This window comes from Dipodomys spectabilis, unplaced genomic scaffold (genome assembly GCF_019054845.1).
Source record: "Dipodomys spectabilis isolate Male_0828 unplaced genomic scaffold, ASM1905484v1 ptg000140l, whole genome shotgun sequence".
Taxonomy (NCBI): domain Eukaryota; kingdom Metazoa; phylum Chordata; class Mammalia; order Rodentia; family Heteromyidae; genus Dipodomys; species Dipodomys spectabilis.
Window position 1 is genome coordinate 27,063,409 of NW_024870817.1, and position 22,655 is coordinate 27,086,063.

At 43.4% G+C, this 22,655-nt stretch overlaps 1 protein-coding gene across 1 annotated transcript in view; it reads left to right on the top strand.

Moving 5' to 3' along the window:
• The first annotated feature begins 9,106 nt into the window (after positions 1–9,106).
• Slc30a5 (solute carrier family 30 member 5) overlaps positions 9,107–22,655 on the top strand; it is a 33,324-nt gene continuing 19,775 nt past the window's right edge. Inside the window, exons 1-5 of the mRNA XM_042690766.1 lie at positions 9,107–9,442; positions 12,598–12,720; positions 15,102–15,168; positions 16,543–16,628; positions 20,457–20,544. Of these exons, the coding sequence (XP_042546700.1) occupies positions 9,354–9,442; positions 12,598–12,720; positions 15,102–15,168; positions 16,543–16,628; positions 20,457–20,544 (453 nt within the window). The 5' untranslated portion in view covers positions 9,107–9,353. The remainder of the gene's footprint in view (positions 9,443–12,597; positions 12,721–15,101; positions 15,169–16,542; positions 16,629–20,456; positions 20,545–22,655) is intronic.

Consider the following 22,655-nt stretch of genomic DNA (forward strand, 5'->3'; position numbering starts at 1 on the left):
GGGGCACATGAATTTAGGGGTGCTGTAAGAGACAGATGCAGTGTGGAAGGGAGAAGAGATCTTGCTGGAACCTGGAAAGACAGTCACATAGATTGGACCTAAGCAAGGGCAGTGCCACTCTGCTGGAGACACAGTGCTCTACAGAAACCCCATGAGAAGGCTTCAGGGAATAGATTCCCTGGCCCCCAAGCCCCCTCTCCCTCCCACACAGCCTGCAGAGCGCACAGGTGCCCTGGATGTCTCCATGGAAGACAGTCTTCTAGGGCAGACACTGGTATAGAAAAAGATGGAGAACAGATAGGGGTAGGGAGGACTGAACCCATCCAACACCCCAGCCAGCCAAGGTTCTGCCCCACATTTAGGGAAAGCAGATAATTTAACAAAGCTATAAAGAACTATAAGACATTTCTTTCTTCCTGAATATAATTTTAAATCAAAAGCTGCTAAGCCAAGACTTCTACTCTCCAAAGCATAGACTACAATACCCCAACCCAATAAAAAGCCAGTTAATAAAGATCAGGACTGTTGGCTAACTCACAATTCCTTGTAAACCCCAGTGCTCTACTATAAACTTTTTAATGTTAAGGGTGACTCCGAGGGCTTTTCGAAATTATACAAGACTAAAGAGAACAAGAGGAGTGAAAGGCTGATCAGAGCAGCAGATCTACAGTCCCCGGAGCACTTCCTCTTCTATTTGCTGTCTTTTGTCTCTGCCCAGAGGAAAGATCACTGGATAAAAAACAGTAGAGCAGCACTCAGATAAGACACTTTTTTTGGGGGGGTGGGGAGGGGAGAGTCCGGTCATGGGGCCTGAACTCTGGGCCTGGGCACTACCCTCAGCAATTCAGCTCAAGGCTAGGGCTCTACCACTTGAGCCACAGCACCACTTCCAGCTTTTTTCTTTTTGCTTACGTGGTGCTGAGAAATCAAACCCAAGGCCTCATGCATGCAAGGCAAGCGCTCTACCATGGAGCCACCTTCCCAGCCTTCAGATAAGACACTTAACAATGCAAACTCAATTATAAAAAGTGCTGGGGCTGGGAAGGTGGCTCTGTGGTAGAGTGCTTGCCTTGCATGCATGAGGCCCTGGGTTCCTCAGCACCGCATAAGCAGAAAAGGCAGGAAATGGCACTGTGTCTCAAGTTGTACAGCGCTAGCCTTGAGCTGAGGAGCTGAGGGACAGTGCCCAGGCCCAGAGTTCAAGCCCCACAACCGACAAAAGAAAGAAAAACAGAGAGAGAGAGAGAGAGAAAGAAAGAAAGAAAGAAAGAAAGAAAAGTGCTAGGTTCAGTTTATCGGGCAAACCTCCTGACCACACCAAATGACATCCTGCCCTAGTATTTATAAGGTGTTCAAGAGAAAATGATAGGGCTGGGAATGTGGCTTAGTGGTAAACTGCTTGCCTAACATGCATGAAACTCTGGGTTCAATTCCTCAGTACCACATACACAGAAAACGCTGGAAGTGGCTCTGTGGCTTAAGTGATAGAGTGCTAGCCTTGATGAAAATCTTTTTTTTTTTGGGGGGGGGGGGGTCCGGTTGTGAGGCCTGAACTCTGGGCCTGGGCGCTGTCCCTCAGCTCTTCAGCTCAAGGCTAGCGCTCTACCACTTGAGCCACAGCGCCACTTCCGGCTTTTTTCTTTTTGCTTATGTGGTGCTGAGGAATCAAACCCAGGGCCTCAGGCATGCAAGGCAAGCGCTCTACCACTGAGCCAACTTCCCAGCCCAGAGTGCTAGCCTTGAGCAAAAGAAACTCAGGGACAGTGCACAGGCCAAGTTCAAGCCCCAGGATGAGAGAGAGAGAGAGAGAGAGAGAGAGAGAGAGAGAGAGAGGATGAGTTCAAACAGAATTAAAGAACCACTAATCAAATATGTAACAAAATAAATAAATAAATAATTCAAAGCCGGGTGCCGGTGGTTCATGCCTGTAATCCTCGCTACACAGTAGGCTGAGATCTGATGATCACAGTTCAAATCCAGCCCGGGCAGATAAATCCATAAGACTTTATTTTTATCTCCAATAAACTACCAGAAAACTGGAAGTGGTGCTGTGGCTCAAGAGGTAGAGCGCTCGCCTTGAGCTGAAGAGCTGAGGGACAGCGCGTAGGCCCAGAGTTCAAGCCGCACAACCGAGAAAAAATAAAAAATAAAAAATAACTCAAGCTTTGACCCTACTGACTTTGAAAGTCCCACTACTGTCTCAAATCCTGAAGATCCTAAGTTTTTAATGTAATTCCCCTGAGGATCCCATTGGTGGCACTGTGGTACAAGATGAGCTGGAAAACTGAAACTTCTACCTGAGTCCTCTGAACTACACTGAATTCATCTAACACACAGCAACTAGGATGTCTGGAGTGTGTGTGTGTGTGTGTGTGTGTGTGTGTGTGTGTGTGTGTGTGTGTGTGCGCACGTGCGCGCGCGCATGCGCTCACACGTGCGATGCTACAAGCACTTGAACTCAGAGTCTTGCACTCTCTCTTAGCTTTTACACTCAAAACTGATGCTCTAACATTTGCCTGTGCACATGTAGAGGGTACCAACCAGCTCGCAGACAATTTATCAATATGATATTTGAATCTTCATGCCCCATTCCCTCTATTCATTCTAGGAGTCTATCTTCAAGAACTAACCAGAGACTGCTTGGTGTCTTGATGGCTGATGCCTGAAACTCCAGCTACTCTTGAGGTAGAGAATAGGAGGCTCATGGTTCAAGGCCTCCCCTGGCAAAGAGAGAGAACCTATCTCAAAAAAATAAGCCAGGTGTGGTGATTCACAACTTAATCCTACACAGGAAACAAAGATAAGAAGATTCCAGTGCAAAGCCAGTCTGGGAAGAAGTGTGAAACCTTACCTAAAAACAAGTTAAATTTTTATTTTAAAAATAATAAAGGAGGAGGGGTATGATTCAAGGGGTAAAATCTTTATTTCAAACTCCAATACCACAGAAAGAAAGATAGAGGAGGGGAAAGAGGGGAAGAAGGAGAAAGGAAGGAAAGGGAAAGAAAAGGGAAGGGGAAAGGGAACAGGAAGAAGAAGGAAGGTAGGAAGGAAGGAAGGAAGGAAGGAAGTGAGGGAGGGAGGGAGGGAGGGAGGGAGGGAGGGAGGGAGGGAGGCAGGGAGGCAGGGAGGCAGGGAGGCAGGGAGGGATGGAGGCAGGGAGGGAGGCAGGGAGGGAGAGGGAAGAGAGAGAGAACAAAAAGAGAGAAAGCAAGAGAACATGAAAACAAGAGAGTGAGGAAAAAAGAAAGAGAGAAAGCAAGCAAGCAGGCAGGCAGGCAGGCAAGCGAAAGAAAGAATGAATGAATGAATGAAAGAGAGAGAGAAAGAAAGTTACTTCCAACATTCCTACACTCCTAGCAAGCCAAGTACATCAGTCTGGGGTACAACTGTGGGCTGGTTGACCTTGAGGAGGAGTGACTCTGTCTCTAATGTAATTCATACACTTGTTACATGCATGTGGCCTACCTCACACCAGGATGAGGAATAAGCTTCTCCCTTGATGACAGAAAAGCTTCTCCCTTGATGACAGAAGTACTCAAGAAGGTATGAATCATGGACCGATAAGTGGCTCATGCCTGTATCCTAGCTACTCAGAAGGCTGAGATATGAGGATCAAGGTTCAAAGCCAGCCCAGGCAGGAAGGCCTATAAGACTCTTATCTCCAATTACTACCAAAAGCCAGAAGTAGAGCTATGACACAAGTGGTAGAGCACACTCTTGAACAAAAAAATGTAAGGGACAGTGCCCAGCCCCTGAGTTCAAGCCCTAGTGCTAGCACCAACAAACAAGTCAAACCTAAAATGTTCTCTTTTCCCTTACCATCAGGTGGCAGAAACTCAGAAGCAGCTGCAAACCACCTTCTGTCCCCAGTGATTACATGCTGCAGGTCAGTGCTTTCCTCAGAAGCGAGGCAGGGTGTGCACTGTGAACTCATGCTGCATTGTGTTGTATTATGCCGTCCTCTAGTGGTTTCAACATTTTTTTCATCTCCCTTCTCCTAGGCCGGCACAAACACTAGAAACCTAACACATGCCTATAAATGCACTGGATGGATGATAGGTTCCTAGGTCCTACTTGATGACCAAGACTAGATGACAGAGTGGACCTCAGCTTCTCTAGGAGAATGGGTATCTTAGGGATTGCACCTCAGATAACTTAGGCTATCATCAATCTGCCATGTGTGTGCGTGCATGCATGTGTGTGTGTGTGTGTGAGTGCATGCGTGTGTGTGTGTGTGTGTGTGTGTGTGTGTGTATACACTGAGGTCTGAACTCAAGGCTTCACTCTCTCATGACACTTTTTCACCCAACGCTAGCATTCTACCACTTCAGTCACACCTCCACTTCTGGCTCAAGGTCAAGCTGGCTTCAAACTCCAATCCTTAGATCTCAGCCTCTTGAGTGTCTGGGATTTCAGACATGAGCCACTATTTTTATTCTTCTAAAGTCACTGCATGGTTGTAGATCAATATTGAGATGCCAATATTAATTTCACTATCCCTCCCTGGGGCTCCAAACCTCATCACAGATCAGTTGGCTCCTCTCTGTATGATCCTAAGTAGCTGTCCTCACTCTTCTATATAAACTCAGTACTAAGATTACAGGAACTCTATTATGCTGGCAGCTCTACAGTTGGATGTTTGGTTGTTGTTTTTTTTTTTTTTATAAAGGTGATTTATAGCTTTTCCTCTAGTTCACTTATAAAAGTTTGGTTTGTTGGTTTGTTGGTTTATCGGGCATGGGGTTTGAATTCAAGGCCTGGGCACTGTCCCTGAGCTTTGTTGCTCAAGGCTATCAACTCTATTTGAGCCACAGTTGCCACTTCCTGTTTTCTGATGGTTAATTGGACATAAAGAGTCTCAGGGACTTTCCTGCCTGGACTGGCTTTGAACTGCAATCCCCAGATTTCAGCATCCTGAATAGCTAGGATTAAAGGCATGAGCCACCAGTCCCCAGCTTAACACTTTTCAAATTATAAAAGTTTTCAAATTATGAAAGGAATAATATTTTAGCTGCCTGTGGCATGTGCCTGTAATCCTATTTAGGAGGCTAATATGTGGAGAACCATTGTTCAAAGCCAGCTCAGGCAGAAAAGCCACTGAGGCTCTATCTTCAAAATAACGAGCAAAAAGATAGGCTTGAAACATGATTCAAGTTGTAGAGCCAAGCAACTAAGCTAAGGAAGTGATCCTAAGATTGACAAAAAATAATAATAATATTTAATGAAATAATATTCAGAAAAATTAAGATGTTTAGAAGTTGAAACAAAAAATGTAAACCATAGGCAGGTGCCGGTAGCTCATGCTTGTAATCCTAGTTACTCAGGAGGCTGAGATCTGAGGATTGTGGTTCAAAGCCTGACAGGAGGAAAGGCCATGAGACTCTTAGCTCCAATAAACCACTCAGAAAACCAGAAGTGGCGCTGTGGCTCAAGTGGTAGAGCGCTAGCCTTGAGCTGAAGAGCTGAGGGACAGCACCTAGGCCCAGAGTTCAAGCCCCACAACCAACAAACAAAAAATGTAAATCATGTACCAGGTACCAGTGGCTCATGCCTATAATCCCAACTACTCAGGAGGTTAAGATCTGAGGATTATGGTTCAAAGCCATGAAGCTAGAAAGTCCCTGTGACTCTTATCTGCAATTAAGCACCAAAATGCCAGAAGTGGTGCTGTGGCTCAAGTGGTAGAACACTAGCTTTGAGCAAAAGAAGCTCAGGGACAGCATCTAAACCCTGAATTCAAGTCCAAGATCTGCAATACCTACATATACACATACCTAAATACACTCATACAAAAAATCATCTATAGGGGCTGGGAAGGTGGCTCAGTGGTAGAGTGCTTGCCTAGCATGCATGAGACCCTGGGTTTAATTTCTCAGTACCACATAAACAAAAAAAGCCAGAAGTGGTGTTATGGCTCAAGTGGTAGAGCGCTAACCTTGAGCAAAAAGAAGCTCAGGGACAGTGCCTAGGCCAAGTTCAAGCACCAGGACTGGCCAAAAAAAAAAAAAAGGAGGAAGACTTTTCACCACAGTGACAAAATTCCAGACAAACAAGTTAAGGGAAGGACTTCCTTTGGACTCACAGTTTTGGAGGTGTCCATCTTTCGCAGATGAGACAGAATATCGTGTACCCTGGAGCATGTGATGGAGACTCTGATGTCCCTAATGTGGACAGAAGAAGAGCAAGAAAACACTGCACTGATGGCTCCCTTCTCTTTCCCTACTGATTCTGCCTGGACTCCGGCCTATCAGATGGTGGCACTGCAGTCAGGGATAGGTCTTCCTCCTTACTTGATCTTCTCTGGACATATCCTCCCAGAAACACCTAGAGATATCCTCCATTAATCTCCTGAGCACTTCTGAACTCAATCAAGTTGGTAATTAAAATTAATCGTCCCAACCAAGGGGGAAAATCAAAAAAATTAAAACAATTTAAAAGTCAATGTTCAAACTCAATATTTTAACTAAGATCACAATAATTTGTAATGTTTATGTCTATAAAATTGACCAGAATTTTGGTCTTTTTTTTTTATTTTACATTGCAATCCAAAAGTATCTTCTGGCTCAGGTCCTGAGTATCTGGTGGCTCATGCCTGTAATGAGCCTGTAATCCTAGCTACTCAGGAAGCTGAGATCTAAGGATTGCTGTTCAAAGCTAGCCCCAGCAGGAAAGTCTGTGAGACTGTTATCTCCAATTAGCCACCAGAACACTGGAAGTGGAGCTGTAGCTCAAAGTGGTAGAGTGCTACCCTTGAGCAAAAGAGCTCAGGGACAGCACCAAGGCCCCAAGTTTAAGCTCCATGACCAACAAAATTAATTAATTAGTTAGTTAATTATTAATTAAAAGTGGGAAAAAAAGAAAGATTAATAAGCCAGGCACCAGTGGCTCACATCTGTAATCCTAGCTACTCAGGAGGCTGAGATCTGAGGAACGAGGTTCAAAGCCAGCCTGGACAAGAAACTCCGTGAGACTCTTATCTCCAATAAACCACTAGAAAACCAGAAGTGGCACTTTGGCTCAAGCGGTAGAGCATTTGCCTTGAGCTGAAGAGCCCAGGGACAGTACGACAGTACCCAGGCCCAGAGTTCAAGCCCCATGACAGAAAGAAAGAAAGAAAGAAAGAAAGAAAGAAAGAAAGAAAGAAAGAAAGAAAGAAAGAAAGAAAGAAAGAAAGAAAGAAAGAAAGAAAGAAAGAAAGAAAGAAAGAAAGAAAGAAAGATTAATAGCACTGATAGAAAAGCCTTTGCTCTTAGGTGTGGTGGCTCACATCTGTGACCAGGCCCTGAGTTCAAGCCCTAGGAATTACACAACAACAACAACAGAAAAAAAGCTGGGTGCCAGTGGCTCATGCCTGTAATCCCAGCTATTCAGGAGGCTAAGATCTGAGGATCACAGTTCAAAGCTAGCCCTGGCAGGAAAGTATCTGAGACTCTTTCTGCCAGTTAACCACCTGGCTCAAGTGGTAGAGGGCTTGCTTTGAGCTGAAGACCTCAAGGACAGCGTCCAGGCCCAGAGTTCAAGTCCCATGACCAACCAAAAAATAATAATAATACCTTATTGAAGTTTTATCTGTGAATATCTACCTATGTGTCTTTTTTTCTTTTGTTTTGTTTTGTTTTACCATTCCCAGGGCTTGAACTCAGGACCTGGGCACTGTCCGTCTTTGAGCTTCTTTTGCTCAAGGCTAGCACTCTACCACTTAAGCCACAGCACCACATTCAGCTTTTTCTGTGTATGTGGTACTGAAGAATCAAACCCAGGGCTTCATGCATGCTAGGCAAGACCTCTACCACTAAGCTCCATTCCCAGCCCCTATCTGTCATTTCCTGTTAGCACCCCTTAGTTGAGAAACTTTAACATTTGTGTGTTTAGCATGCAATTTTCTACAGTAAGTTATACAATCTTAACAAGCAGAGACCATGAGATCTCTTATATGTTCCTAGGGTGCTTGTATATATTGAAATTAAGTAGAACACTATCATTGATCCTGCTTAAACCCCTATTTACATCTCCAAGTCCTTCTCCCCAAACTTCCCTATGGGTAACAACATTTATTAACATAATTCACTAGCTACTTTTGACACTCTAATACATATAATCCTCTCAACAACCCTATGATATAAATAGTAATATTCCAGATAAGAAAACTGATGAACAATTAGTCAGTAGGACTCAAACCAAGATGACACAGGTTCCCGTACTCCTATACACCCTTATACAGATGTGCCTGGATTAATAGCAGTTTCATAACTGAACATCTGTATTTTTCAAAAAGGAAATGTAAAAATTTACTGAAATACTTAAAAACATGCTCCCCTTAGTGTGTTCTGTCCTCACTTCACCTCTATGGACTCAGCTCAGCCGTTCCTACCGGTCCTCCTGTCCTAATCAAATAAACACCATCAACGCAATCACCTCTGTCCCGGTTCTTTTGTTAAGATAGATGGTCCTGGCCTTCCACAATTGGTGACAGAATCTTCACAGATTCAAAAATAGTTGTCTCTTGAGGAAGGAGGGGTCACACACACTTTTAAAGACTCAGAGCCTTCCCTTCAAATAAATGTTGATCCGTATGCGTACAACTTCAGGGCAGGGGGTATGTTGAAGACTCTGGAGTAAGGACGTGAAGGTATGGCTCAAGTAATAAAGTGCCAGCCTTGAGAGAAAAACGCCAAGTGAGAGCATGAAGCTCTGAGTTCAAACACTAGTACTGGCGCGAGAGCAGACGCAGACACACACACACACACACACACACACACACACACACACACACACACACACACACACACACACACACACACACACAATCCCTAATGCTGAAGACTAGTATTTTACCATAGTGAATCTGTGCCCGCCCCCACGCGCTATAGGAACCCGAGGTACCCCAAGTGGCCCATAGGTGGCACTGCAGGGAAAGGTACGTGCACCAACCGCGTGGACAGCTGGTTAGGGGGCGGGGATTCGAGCCGTGAGTGACCGGAGGTGGGAGGAGCCTAAGTGGGGCGGGGGGGGGGGGGGGAAAGGCACGTATTCTGCAGTGCGCAGGTACAGCTTTGGCCCCTCCCCGGAAGTGAGGGCTGCTAAACCTAATGACGTGGCCCGGCAACGTCCTCGCCGGTGCGCCCTCGCTGCCCGCCGCGGCGCCGGAAAGGTCCGCGGCCTAGTCGGGACCGGAGCGCGCTCTCGAGCCGGAGCCGGGACAGCGGAGGCGGCGGCCTGGGCTGCGGGGCCCCGGCAGGGCAGCGGCCATGGGGGAGTGAGTGACGCGCCTGACCCGCGGTTCCCCGGCAGCGACCAGACATGAGGAGAGCCTGCGGCGGGGGCAGCGGCGGCGGAGGCTCCTGAGCCCCGGGATGGAGGAGAAATACGGCGGGGACGCGCTGCCCGGGCCCGGCGGCGGCGGCGGCGGCGGCCTCGGGCCGGTGGACGTGCCCAGCGCCCGGTAAGGGACCGGCCTGAGGCCCCTTCCCCGGCCTCGCGCGCGCGCTTCCCTCCCCCGCCCCGCGCCGGGCCCGGGGCTTCCGCGCTGCCCGGCGCGGGCCGCCTCGGCGGGCAGCGGCTCGGCTGCCTCTGCGCGGCCGGGGTGCGGCCGGGGCACCGCCTGCCCGCCCTCCTGCCCTCCCGCCGCCGCCTCCCGGCTGCGGCTCCTAGAACTAAAGCTTGTGACTGCCGCGGGAACTGGGGGAAGTCAGACCTGAACCAGGGGTACGGGGGATCCAGGCTCGCCGTCGCGTTTCCTAACGGATCTTCTAGAGAGACAGAGAGCACGCGCGCAAAGAACATCAGATGTGCTGAAGTTTTGCATAAATTTAGTTTTGTAATCTATTTTGAGCGATGCATTTAGTGAAGAACAGCGTGTCAGGTTAATTATTGACCCATGACAGCTAAATGCGATGGGAGATTCTAGCCTAGATTTGGTGGTAGGGGACATGACGCGGCAATTGACAAAATGGACTGTGGACAACAGATTAAAGTTTCAGCTCAGTCTTCAATTGCCTGTTGATAACGCTGCTGGGTTTGTAGCAGAATGTCTAGATTCTTAGGAAATACCAGTATGTACAAGTAAAATAACATTTCACTCAGTGTCAATTAGTCCTGGTGCGGGGGAGGAGCCTGTGTTTGATTTTAGAGAGTAATAATAAAGCAGGAGGTAAGGTGTGTTAAAAATTGGAGCATGGAGGTAAAGATTATGCTAATTTTTGCAACTTCCTGTAAACTTGATATTTTTATGTAACTAATGTAAAAGTGTTTTTAATCAAGAGCTTACAGTCTTAGGAAGGTAAGTGATAATCCTTTACTGACTTGTTTGCATTATTTGCTTATTAGCAGTTACCCGCACAATCAAATTCAACTCATAAGTAAGCTAGGAATCAATTATTTCAGAATCCATGTATAGTACCTTCTTAGTTTTCTAGACACTTCTTAAATGAATTTACATTAAATGAATTTACACACCTTCCTTGCACTGTCCCTGAGCTTTTGTTCTCAAGGCTAGCACTCTACCATTTGAACCACATCTCATTTCCAGCTTTTTGCTGGTTAAAGATGAGAGTCTCATGGATCTTCCTGCCTGGGCTGGCTTCAAACCATGATTCTCAGATCTCAGCTACCTTAGTAGCTGTGATTGCAGGCATGAGGCACCAGAGCCTAGCTTTTTGATGATGTTGTTTTTATTTTATTTTTTTTTATTTTTTAGGGGGTCCGGTCGTGGGCCCTGAACTCTGGGCCTGGTTGCTGTCCCTCAGCGCTTCAGCTCAAGGCTCGTGCTCTACCACTTGAGCCACAGCACCACTTCCGGCTATTTTCTTTTTGCTTATGTAGTGCTGAGGAATCAAACCCAGGGCCTCAGGCATGCAAGACAAGCTCTCTTACCATTGAGCCACCTTCCCAGCCCATGATGATGATGATGATGATGATGATGATGATGTTGTTTTTAAGTTACTGTATATCCAGAGAACTGTGAGCTGAAGCTCACAATTGAGCACAGCTCAAGTAGTTGTAATCCTAGCTATACAGGAGCCTAAGATATGAGGATTGCAGTTCAAAACCATCCTGTGAAGGAAAGTTCTTGAGACACTTTTCCAATTAACTAACAAAAACCCAGCAAGTCTCAGTTTTGTCACAAAGTGGGGGAAGGCAGAAGGGAGAAGGAGGAAGGGAAGGATTAGAAGATATAAACTGAATCCAAGTTTCCATAACTCCAGATTTAGAGAACAAAACAATTTTCTCTTCACACAAAAAGAGTTAGGGAAACCAGGTGCTGGTGGCACATGCCTGTAATCCTAGCTATTCAAGAGGCTGAGATCTGAGGATCATGGTTCAAAGCCAGCCCAGGCAGGAAAGTCCATTAGACTCTTCAATAAACCACTCAGAAAACTGGAAGTTGTGTTGTGGCTCAAGTGGTAGAACGTTAGCCTTGAGCTGAAGAGCTGAGGGACAGTGCCCAGGTCCAGAGTTCAAGCCCCACAACCAACAAAAAAGAGTTGGGAAGAGGGTACGGTACCTACATGGCTGAAGGGCTTACTGGCCTCATTTAATAGTCTCTGTTTCCTCGTTGCCCTTGTTCCCGTCTTCACTCTAAGTGAGTGAAACTGCTGATAGCCTCCTTAACATAAGCTAGGAGTGCGTGCTTATAATATAAAAAGCGCCACAGCTAGTCATGTTGCATCTTTTTTTTTTTTTTTTCCTGGTCGTGGGGCCTGAACTCTGAGCTGGGCGCTGTCCCTCAGCTCTTCAGCTGTTGACTAGTGCTCTACCACTTGAGCCTCAATCCCACTTCCGGATTTTTCTGCTTATGTGGTGCTGAAGAACCGAACCCAGGGCCTCATGCATGCAAGGCAAGCACTCTACTGCTGAGCCACCTTCCCAGCCCCTCATGCTGCATCTTAAGTCAGTGAAACTGCTGATAGCCTCCTTAACATGAACTAGGAAAGCATCCAGAAGACTTCATTATAAATCAAAGGATCGAAGAGATGACATTGTCCAAAAAGAAATGTACTCTTTACTTGACTTAAGTAACTGTAACCCCTCTGTACATCACATAATAACAAAAAATTAAACATCATAGAATCCAGCTTTTATCTAAAATATTGAAATAATTTTCCTAATTTATTAGTGATAACAAATACATTATGTGGAAAGTTGCATAATATCAAAAGTGTAGAGTTTCAAATATGTGAATAAGTATAATGTATGTATACATACATAGGTAAAGATCTGAAAGTCTATACCACATCAGTTACCTGTGAAGAGAGAATTAGAAATGGTTTTATTCGAAACATTTACCACTTGAGGACTGAACTCAGTGTCTAGCCACTGTCCCTTAGCTTTTTCCATGTAGTAGGCTGGCACCCTATTACTTGAACCACAACTGCATTTCTGGCTTTTTGTTGGTTAATTTTAAGTGAAAGTCTTACAATTCAGTTTTCAAAGCCATCCTCGAGTTTGCAAACAAACCCAAGAGCCTTGAGTGAAAATGTGAAAGGACAGCACGTAGGCCCTGAATTGAACCCTAGTCCTGGCCAAAAAAAAGCAAAGGTCACCGAGTTCCTTGTCATTTCAATGATACTAAATGTTGTTTCTGTTCTTATTTTTCAGATTAACAAAATATATTGTATTACTATGTTTCACTAAGATCTTGAAAGCTGTGGGACTTTTTGAATCCTATGATCTCCTCAAAGTTGTTCACATTGTTCAGTTCATTTTTATATTAAAACTTGGGTAAGTTTCAGGGTGAGGTCTTTTTAAAATTTTCTTCGACAAATCTGTTTTAACTCAGTATCTTTAGAAAACTTTATATAGAATATTTTGTACAATTTTTCCTTACAAGTTTGTTGGAGTTTGTTTTTGGAATTTTGTATTTTTAATAGAAGTATACCAGGGCTGGGAAGGTAGCTCAGTGATAGAGTGCTTGCCTTGCATGCATGAGGCCCTGGGTTTGATTCCTCAGCTCCACATAAGCAGAAAAAGCTGGAAGTGGTGCTGTGGTTTAAGTGGTAGGGCGCTAGCCTTGAGCTAAAGAGCTGAAGGACAGCACCCAAGCCCAGAGTTCAGGCCCCACAACCGACCCAAAAAAATAAATAAAATAGAAGTATACCTAAGGGTAGAGCTACAAAGAGACAGATAAAAAAGGGGATTGTTATAGCCAGGCACAATGGGACCTACCTGTAAAATCTTATTTCTGTAATCCTATGAGGATTGTACATTCAACACAAACCTGAGCTACATAGAAGTCTCTGTCTGAAAAAACAAAAGTATTGTAGTCTAATGGCTTGCCAAAACATAGACTAGATTTGTGTTGACAAGGAGACAGCTGGATTATCATGTCTGCTTCACCATTCAGTCTGTTGCCTCACCTATAATAGGAAATACCTCATTTCAAAAACACCACTGTACACTTCTGAGGGAGCAAGATAATATGGCAGAGAATGAGATAAAAGGATAGATAATCACTTACAAAAATAATTTTGACTTTGCAAAAAGATCTTGAAGAGACCCTAACATTCTCAGATTCTCCCAGTAATACAGCCCAGTCTTCAGTCACGCATAGTGTCTGAGACTTGTCTTAACACATACATTCCTTATTTTTTGGATCTACCATCCCAGGCTGAGTTTTCCTGCATGATCCCTTCATAGTATAGAGTCCTTATACCATATAAACTATATATTTACAGCAAAAAATTCTTCCTAAATACATTTCTGGACCTTAAGATTGATAATGCCCTTAAAGAAAGAAAACCAGGCCTTTGGGGTTAGAGACATAACTTATTTGGTAGAGTACTAGCCAATGAGCAAAAGCGGCAGCTACCAATTTGAGTTCCAGTCTCAGACCTAAAAAAAAAAGAAGAAGAGATTGGCTGGGTGCCAGTGGCTCACACCTGTAATTCTAGCTGCTCAGGAGGCTGAGATCTGAGGATTGTGGTTCAAAACCAGCCCAGGCAGGAAAGTCCATGAGACACTTTATCTCCAATAAAGCACCAGAAAACCCAGAAGTGGGGCTGTGGCTCAAGTGGTAGAGTACTCACCTTGAGCTGAATAGCAGAGGGACAGCATCCAAGTCCAGAGTTCAAGTCCCACTACTGACCAAAAAGAGAAAGATTGGTAATGATCACATACTTTGCTGATGAGAAAAAAAACTATTAAAGATTCTTGGGAATATAATTTTAGTAATATTGGAAAGAGATTTAGAAACTAGGAAATTTTAAGTACCAGTTTTACCTGTTTTTATGTAACTTTCAGCAACAAACATAGGGACACATGACTAGTATTTCACTTTTATGTTGTTTCAGTTACTGAATTTTAGAGAAAACGATTGTTTTCTTTGGTGTTTGAAGGTATTTAAAAATACTGAGAGTCAGGGAAATTAGCATACAACTGTAATCCCAGCACTAGGAAAACTGAGTCAGGAGGATCAGGAGCTTAGGGTTTATCTGGTTTATATAACCAGACCTTGCTATAATAAGAATAAATAAAATAGGGCTGGGAAGGTGACTCAGTGGTAGAGTGCTTGCCTCATATGCATGAGGCCCTGGACTCAATTCCTCAGGACTCCATAAACAGAAAAGGCTGGAAGTGGTGCTGTGGCTCAAGTGGTAGAGCGCTATCCTTGAGTTGAAAAGCTGAGAGACAATGCCCAGGCCCAGAGTTCAAACCCCGCAACCGACAAAAAAGAAAATCAGATACCTTTACAATTGTGGCTTGTGAACTAGTTCTGAAGACAATTTGAAAAGTAAACTTAATAAAACATTTCCACACAAGCCTCTTAAAGTAAGTGTCATTCTTTAGCATTTCATTTTTGTACTGGAATTTGAACTTGGCCTAGCACTCAGCTTGCTTGCTCAGCTGGTGCTCTACCATTTGGGAAGTACCTCCAGCTCTGCTTTTTTGTGTGTTCAGACAGTCTTGAGGACTTGACTTCTGTGTGCTTGCTTTAAATCATGATCCTCCAGATCTCAGCCTCCTAAGTAGGTAGAATTATAGGCATAAGCCACTTACTTCTGGCTTCTCTCCAGTAGTTCATTTATAATAAATGTCCTTACCTAAAGCTATATCTTGTGTATAATGTTGATTAATATTAATACGCTACTGTTTCAATATTTCAGGACTGCCTTTTTTATGGTTTTGTTTCAAAAACCATTTTCTTCTGGGAAAACCATTACTAAAGACCAGGTGAAGTATTTACAGAATTATTTATTCCTAACCACTTCCCATTCATTGGGCCAGAATACAGCACCCATTTTTCCATCAGAATTACTTAACAGATCATTTAAATGCACAGTAGAAAATTTCCAGTTAACTTGCTTTTGACTTATCTTTCCAGAATTGAGACTTCAACAATAAGCTGTAAAAATCCCAAGATAATGAAATGTCTGAATCTGCAGAAAAGGGGGCTAGGATGTAGCTCAGTGGTAAAGGGCTGCCTAGCCAAGTACATTGCTCTAGGTTCAATTGCTAAAACAACAAGAAAAAAAGTTTAAGCCCCAGGACTGGCACACACACACAAAAAAACTTGCAAACAAGAATAGAAAATTTTAGCCAGGGGGCTGGGAAGGTGGCTCAGTGGTAGAGCGCTTGCCTTACATGCATGAGGCCCTGGGTTCAATTCCTCAGCACCACATAAGCAGAAAAAAAAAGCCAGAAGTGGCACTGTGGCTCAAGTGGTAGGACACTAGCCTTGAGCTGAAGAGCTGAGGGACAGCGCCCAGGCCCAGAGTTCAGGCCCCACAACTGGACCCCAAAAAAAAAAATTTAAAGCATGTACTGTAATAAAGTGTCCTTATTCAGAAAGGTATACCAATAAGACCTGAGGCATGCCCAAGAATCTAGAACATCACTGGGAGGTTGGTAAAGCACAGGGTTTGGAAGTGAGGCTAGTAGAATCAGACATTCATGTTCTATGCATCCTACTTAAAAATTCTTAACTTTGTACAAGTTACTTATTTCTGTTAATTTGCTCACCTATAAAATGGAAATAATTTTCCAGGTAGAGCTGTGGGAAATAGATGGATTTATACATGTAAAGTTACCAGAATAGTACCTGGTAGGTATATAGTGAGCATGCAGTACCCCAGGGAACAGCTTACCACCCTCACCATTGGTGTCTTATTCTCTTAGAGAATTTTGTAAAGTATATTTAGGAGATAAAAGATCAATTACTGCCTAACAAATATAGTTAGTCAAGAGGTCTTAGCATTTTATCTTTTAAAAATAAATTTGCCTAGTCCTGGTAGCCATACCTGTAATCCTAGCTACTCAAGAGGTTAAGATCTGAGGATTACAGTTCAAGACTAGCCCACACAGGAAAAATTAACACCAGAAAACTGGAAGTAGAGCTATGGCTCAAACTGGTAGAGTGCTAACCTTGAGAGAGCTCAGGGACAGCACCTAGGCCCTGAGTTCAAGCCCCACAAAAAAAAAAAATAAAAATAAATATATATATATATGTATATATATATATATATTTGTATGTATAAGTTTAGTCTTTAAAGGGTTCATTATAGCAAAGCATGACTGAAATTTCTCACTTTTTGTTTCTACTTACAGTGGATCAAAATATTTAAACATGCTGTTGCTGGTTGTATCATTTCACTCTTGTGGTTTTTTGGCCTTACTCTTTGTGGACCACTAAGGTAAATAAAAATACATGTGTTGAATGTTTGGTTATATTTCTTTATTTTGGTGATTTATTTCAATCTGATATTTTATGTCAAATATTTATATAAATGTTTCTATCATGTCTATTACATTGGGTAGATTTCAGCTGAGATGGACAGGGAGCATGGAGGAAGGAACATAGTGGAGGGGGAGGTGGAAGGGAGAGAAGAGCCTGTTAAATTTATGGACTATTTCTTTGATGAACACCATTAATGTACTTGTTAATGATGTATTACATTTTACTCCTTAAACCCAAAAAAGTTAACAATTTTTAAGAGGTTTTTTAAAAAACAATCTCCCTTTTAAGCAAATGGTTCAAAAGCCAAAAAGTCTGAAGTGCTATGTAAAGAATTCAACCTATACTTGGGCACTGGTGGCTCACACCTATAATCCTAGCTACTTAGGAGACTTATTTCCAATTAACCACCAGAAAACCCAAAGTGGTGCTGTGCTTCAAAGTGGTAGGGCTCTAGCTTGAGCGGAAGAGTTCAGGGACAGCAGCCAGGCCCAGGGTTCAAACCCCACAACCAATAACAACAACAAAAAAAAACCTAGAAGGAAGAAGCCAAAGACTTTAAATCATATTTTTCCCCAACTCTGCAAATCCCCTAGTAAACAAATATTAGGTAATAGTATGTTAGTATGTCAGTCCTCATACTAAAGATGTAGTGAGTTAAGTAGATTACTCTTCTTTTTTTTTTTTTGGGGGGGGGGGGAGGGGTCCGGTTGTAGGCCTGAACTCTGGGCCTGGGTGCTGTCCCTCAGCTCTTCAGATCAAGGCTAGTGCTTGAACCACAGCGCCAATTCCAGCTTTTTTTTTCTGCTTATGTGGTGCTGAGGAATCCAACCCAGGGCCTCATGCATGCAAGGCAAGTGCTGTACCACTGAGCCACCTTCCCAGCCCTACTCTTCATTTTTATTCTCCCTGATCTGTATAATCTTTTTGTCCATATAGTCCAGTTCTGGGAAAAGGTGCTTAAAGGCTGCTTAATGAAGTTGAGACATGTGCAACTGCATAAGCATTTTTTTTTCTAGTTTTCTATCTCTAAAGGGTTTACCTAGTGGATAAATAGAAGAAAAAGTTCCTTGCCATCGGTGTTGGGAGTATATGAAGATGAAAGATGAGGAGTAAAATGAAGGGTATTTTAAAGAATAGAATAGAGTAGAAAATGGTTATTGAGAAATGCTTTGTGACAAGTCCTTTCTCACTTGGCCAGTAAAATAACTGAGCTAACTTCTTGGTCCTGTGCTTTGTAATATGCAGATTATGCATAAATTCAACTGTCAAATCTTTTTTTTTTTTTTTGGTCCAGTCGTGGGGCCTGAACTCTGGGCCTGGGCACTGTCCCTCAGCTCTTCAGCTCAAGGCTAGTGCTCTACCACTTGAGCCACAGCGCCACTTCCGGCTTTTTTCTTTTTGCTTATGTGGTGCTGAGGAATCAAACCCAGGGCCTTGAGCATGCAAGGCAAGTACTCTACCACTGAGCCACCCACCTTCCCAGTCCTCAACTGTCAAATCTTTTTGTGTATGTGTGTATCTATGTCGGTTGTAGGGCTTGAACTCTGGGCCTGGGCACTGTCCCTCAGCTCAAGGTTCAAGGCTCCACTCTACCACTTGAGCTTCAGCACTACTTCTGTTTTTCTGAGTAGTTTATTGGAGATAAGAGTCTCACAGACTTTGCTTGCCCGGCTGGCTTTGAACAGTGATCCTCAGGTCTCAGGATTACAGGCGCGAGCCACTGGCACCCGGCCCAACTGTCAAATCTATCCGAAGTTGCAGCATCCTGGAGGGATGGAAAAACTGGTTCTGGTTTTTCAGCTTGAAGGGAGCTTTTTCAATTTATGCATGAATATAATAGAGTGATCATATTGCTAAACTGCCATATTAGTTTTAGGTCATGTTAGTAAATCATTGTCCCTCTCATCAGCAACACGGTCCCTCATGCTTTTACTAAAACCATTTCTCTACTACAAAGAGTCTTTGTATTTCATCATCTCATTTTAGACTAGTATTACTATACTGATACTTTTTTTCATAAATTGTAATCTTCCAAATATTATTAGAACTAAAGTTATCCTCAGTGCTCTTTATTATACATCTCTTTTATTTTTTTTTGATCAGTCATGGGACTTGAACTCTGGGCCTGGGAGCTGTCCCTCGGATCTTCAACTCAAGGCTAGTGCTCTGCCACTTGAGCCACAGCGCCACTTCCCAGTCTCACGGACTTTCCTGCTTGGACTGGCTTTGAACCGTAATCCTCAGATCTCAGCCTCCTGAGTAGCTAGGATTACAGGCATGAGCCACTGGCACCTGCCTTAGTACAAATTTTTGGGTAAAGAGGAAACATGAAAATTTGTTAAACAAGAGATAAAAATCTGTTCTATATTCCATAAGTCATTTTAGGTAGTAATAACCTTTTTATTTATTTATTTATTTAGTCAGTCTAGGGTCTTGAACTCTGGGCAAGTCTGGGCGCTGTCCTTCAGCTCTTCAGCTCAAGGCTAGTGTTCTGCCACTTGAGCCACAGCGCCACTTCTGGTTTTCTGGTGGTTAATTGGAGATAAAAGTCTCATGGAGGGGCTGGGAAGGTGGCTCTGTGGTAGAGCGCTTGCCTTGCATGCATGAGGCCCTGGGTTGGATTCCTCAGCACCACATAAGCAAAAAGTAAAAAGCCGGAAGTGGTGCTGTGGCTCGAGTGGTAGAGCACTAGCCTTGAGCTGAAGAGCTGAAGGACAGGATGACAGATGCACACCACCACACCTAGCTTTCTCTGTTCAAATAATCTCAAGAATTTTTTGCCCCATCTAGACTCAAACATTGACCTTCCAAAGTAACAGGAGACCTGAGCCACTGTGCCTAGCTCTTTTTTTCCTTTGGTGTTAATTAATAGCATTTTACTTTAGAATTAGAATTAAATTATATGTATTTTTCTGTAACCCTTTTTGTTCATTTATGTTTGAAATTTACGTATTTGATGTAATAGTTATTCATTTTTATAGCTTTATAAAAATAAAATTAACATGCCTTAAAATTCACCTTTAAAATGCCACTTGAAATCTAGGAGTGGTGGTGCACACTTATTTGGGAAACTGAGGCAAGAGGATTCCTTGAACCCCAAAGTTTGAGGCCAGCCTGGACAAAATAATGAGACCTTTTGTCTCAAAAAGTAATTTTTTTAAGAATCCACTTCAAGCCGAGCGCTGGTGGCTCACACCTGTAATCCTAGCTACTCAGGAGGCTGAGATCTGAGGATCACGGTTCAAAGCCAGCCCAGGCAGAAGAGTCCATGAGACTCTTATCTCCTATTAACCACCAGAAAACCGGAAGTGGTGCTGTGGCTCAAGCGGTAGAGCACTCGCCTTGAGCTGAAGAGTGCAGGGATAGTGCCCAAGCCCAGAGTTCAAGCCCCATGACCAACAAGAACAACAAAAAAAGAATCCACTGCAATATTTTTCATATATTGATAAAATTTTATTCTCGCTGCTGTATAACAATCCATTGACTAGAAATGTATATTATTTGTTCTCTTTATTAGTGAATATGTAAATTGTTTCCAGTTTTGGCCTACTACAAGCAATGCCAACAATAGCAACCTTCTCAGTATTTATAAAAGAATAAATAAATACTCAAGAGTGGTAATGGATATTTGTATAATATTAAAGTATTTACTAAATCAATTGTATTGTTTTTTCATGCTGTTTTATGAAATGAAATGAAATGTCTTTTTTTTCTTATTCTAGTTGAATTCATGCTTCCTGATTAAAATTGGATATAACTAAAGGGTGACATTTTATTTTTATAGGACTTTGCTGCTATTTGAGCACAGTGATATCGTTGTCATCTCACTACTCAGTGTTTTGTTCACTAGTTCTGGAGGAGGACCAGCAAAGGTAGAATTTACATTCTCGGAGGGGGGTGGGGGTGTTTTGTTTGACAGTCCCGAGGCTTGAACTCAGGGCTTGGGCACTGTCCCTGAGCTTCTTTTGCTCAAGGCTAGCAGTCTATCACTTCAACCACAGTGCCACTTCCAGCTTTCTCTGTTTATGTGGTACTGAGGAATGGAATCCAGGGCTTCATGCATGTTAGGCAAGCACTTTACCACTAAGCCACATTCTCAGTTTTTGTTTTTGTTTTTTTTTGGTCCGGTCGTGGGGCTGAACTCTGGGATTGGGCACTGTCCTTCAGCTCTTCAGGTCAAGGCTAGTGCTCTACCACTTGAGCCACAGCGCCACTTCTGGCTTTTTTCTTTTTGCTTATGTGGTGCTGAGGAATCGAACCCAGGGCCTTGAGCATGCAAGGCAAGTGCTCTACCACTGAGCCACCTTCCCAGCCCACATTCTCAGTTTTTTATAAATTGAAAGTATAGATATAAGATGCTATCCAAATCAAAAAAATAAATATTTTGTGTGTGTGTGTGCATGTATGCGTACATGCTTGTATATATGCAACAGTACAGGGTCTAGAACTCAGAGCCTCATGCTCTTGCTTAGCTTTTTGGTCAAGGCTGATACTAGCACTTGAGCCACAGTTTCACCACTAGCTTTTGCTGATTACTTGGAGATAAGAGTCTTGTGGACATTTCTGCCCAGGCCAGGTTTGAACTGTAATCCTCAAATACCAGCCTTTTGAGGAGCCAGTATTATAGGCTTGAGTCACCAGTTCCATGCATAAAATGTATCTTTTACCATTTGTAAGAATATAGTGAGTAGTCTTGGCACTGGTGTCTCACTCTTGTAATCCTAGCTAATCAAGAGCCTGAGATCTGAGAGTCTGGGTTGAAGCCATCCCAGGCAGGAAAGTCAATAAGACTTTATCTCCACTAAACTACAATGGAAGCCAAAAGTGGAATGTGGCTCAAATGGTAGAACACTACCCTTGAACAAAAAGAAGTCAGGTGCAGCACCCCAGGCCCTGATTTTTAAGTGTATGTGTGCTACTTCTGGAGTTTGAACTCAGGACCTGGATGCCATCCCTGAGCCTTTGTTGCTCAAGGCTAGCCCTCTATCCCTTGAACCACAGCTCCACTTCAGTTTTTGTTACTTGGAGATAAAAATTTCATAGACTTTTCTTTGCCTGGACTGGCTTTAAACCATGATGGTAATCCTCCTGGGATTACCATTTTAGGATTACGGCATGAGCCACTATTATCTGGCTAGTCTTAAATTTTTTTTAAGCCAGGCGCTGGTGGCTCACGCCTGTAATCCTAGCTACTCAGGAGGCTGAGATTTGAGGATCGAGGTTCAAAGCCAGCCCAGGCAGGAGAGACCGTGAGACTCCTATCTCGAATAAACCACCAGAAAACTGGAAGTGGCGCTGTAGCTCAAGTGGTAGAGTGCTCGCCTTGAGCTGAAGAGCTGAGGGACAGCACCCAGGCCCAGAGTTCAAGCCCCACGACCGACAAAAAAAAAAAATTTTTTTTAATGCAGTTATAATATCTGCTTCCACCAGTGGACCAGTAGGCCTTTACTTTTCAATTTCAAATGGTTATAGAATCATAGGAAATTACAAAAATAGTACAGAAATGTACCTTTCATTCCATTTCTTCCAAAGACAACTTCTTACCCAGTAAGAACATGCTACCAGGAGATTAAGCTGGGCATCATTACTTCACACCTGTAATTTTACTTACTCAGGAGGCTGAGAATCCAGAGAATCAAAGTTCAAGGCCAACCTAGGAAGGAAGTCCTTGAGACTCCATTTTCAAAATAGCCAGCAAGTCGGATATGAGGGAGAATGATGGAAGAGGTGACATTGATCAAGATGCATTGTACTCATAAACTAATACAGGGAATTGAAACTCCTTTGTACAACTACTTAAAGATAATTTTTTTTTTAATAATCAGGGCTAGGAAGGTGGCTCAGTGGTAGGATTGCTTGCCTTGCATATATGAGGACCTAGGTTCAAATCCTCAGCACAACATAAGCAGAAAAGGCCGGAAGTGACACTGTGGCTCAAGTGGTAGAGTGCTAGCCTTGAGCTGAAGAGCTGAGGGCAGCACCC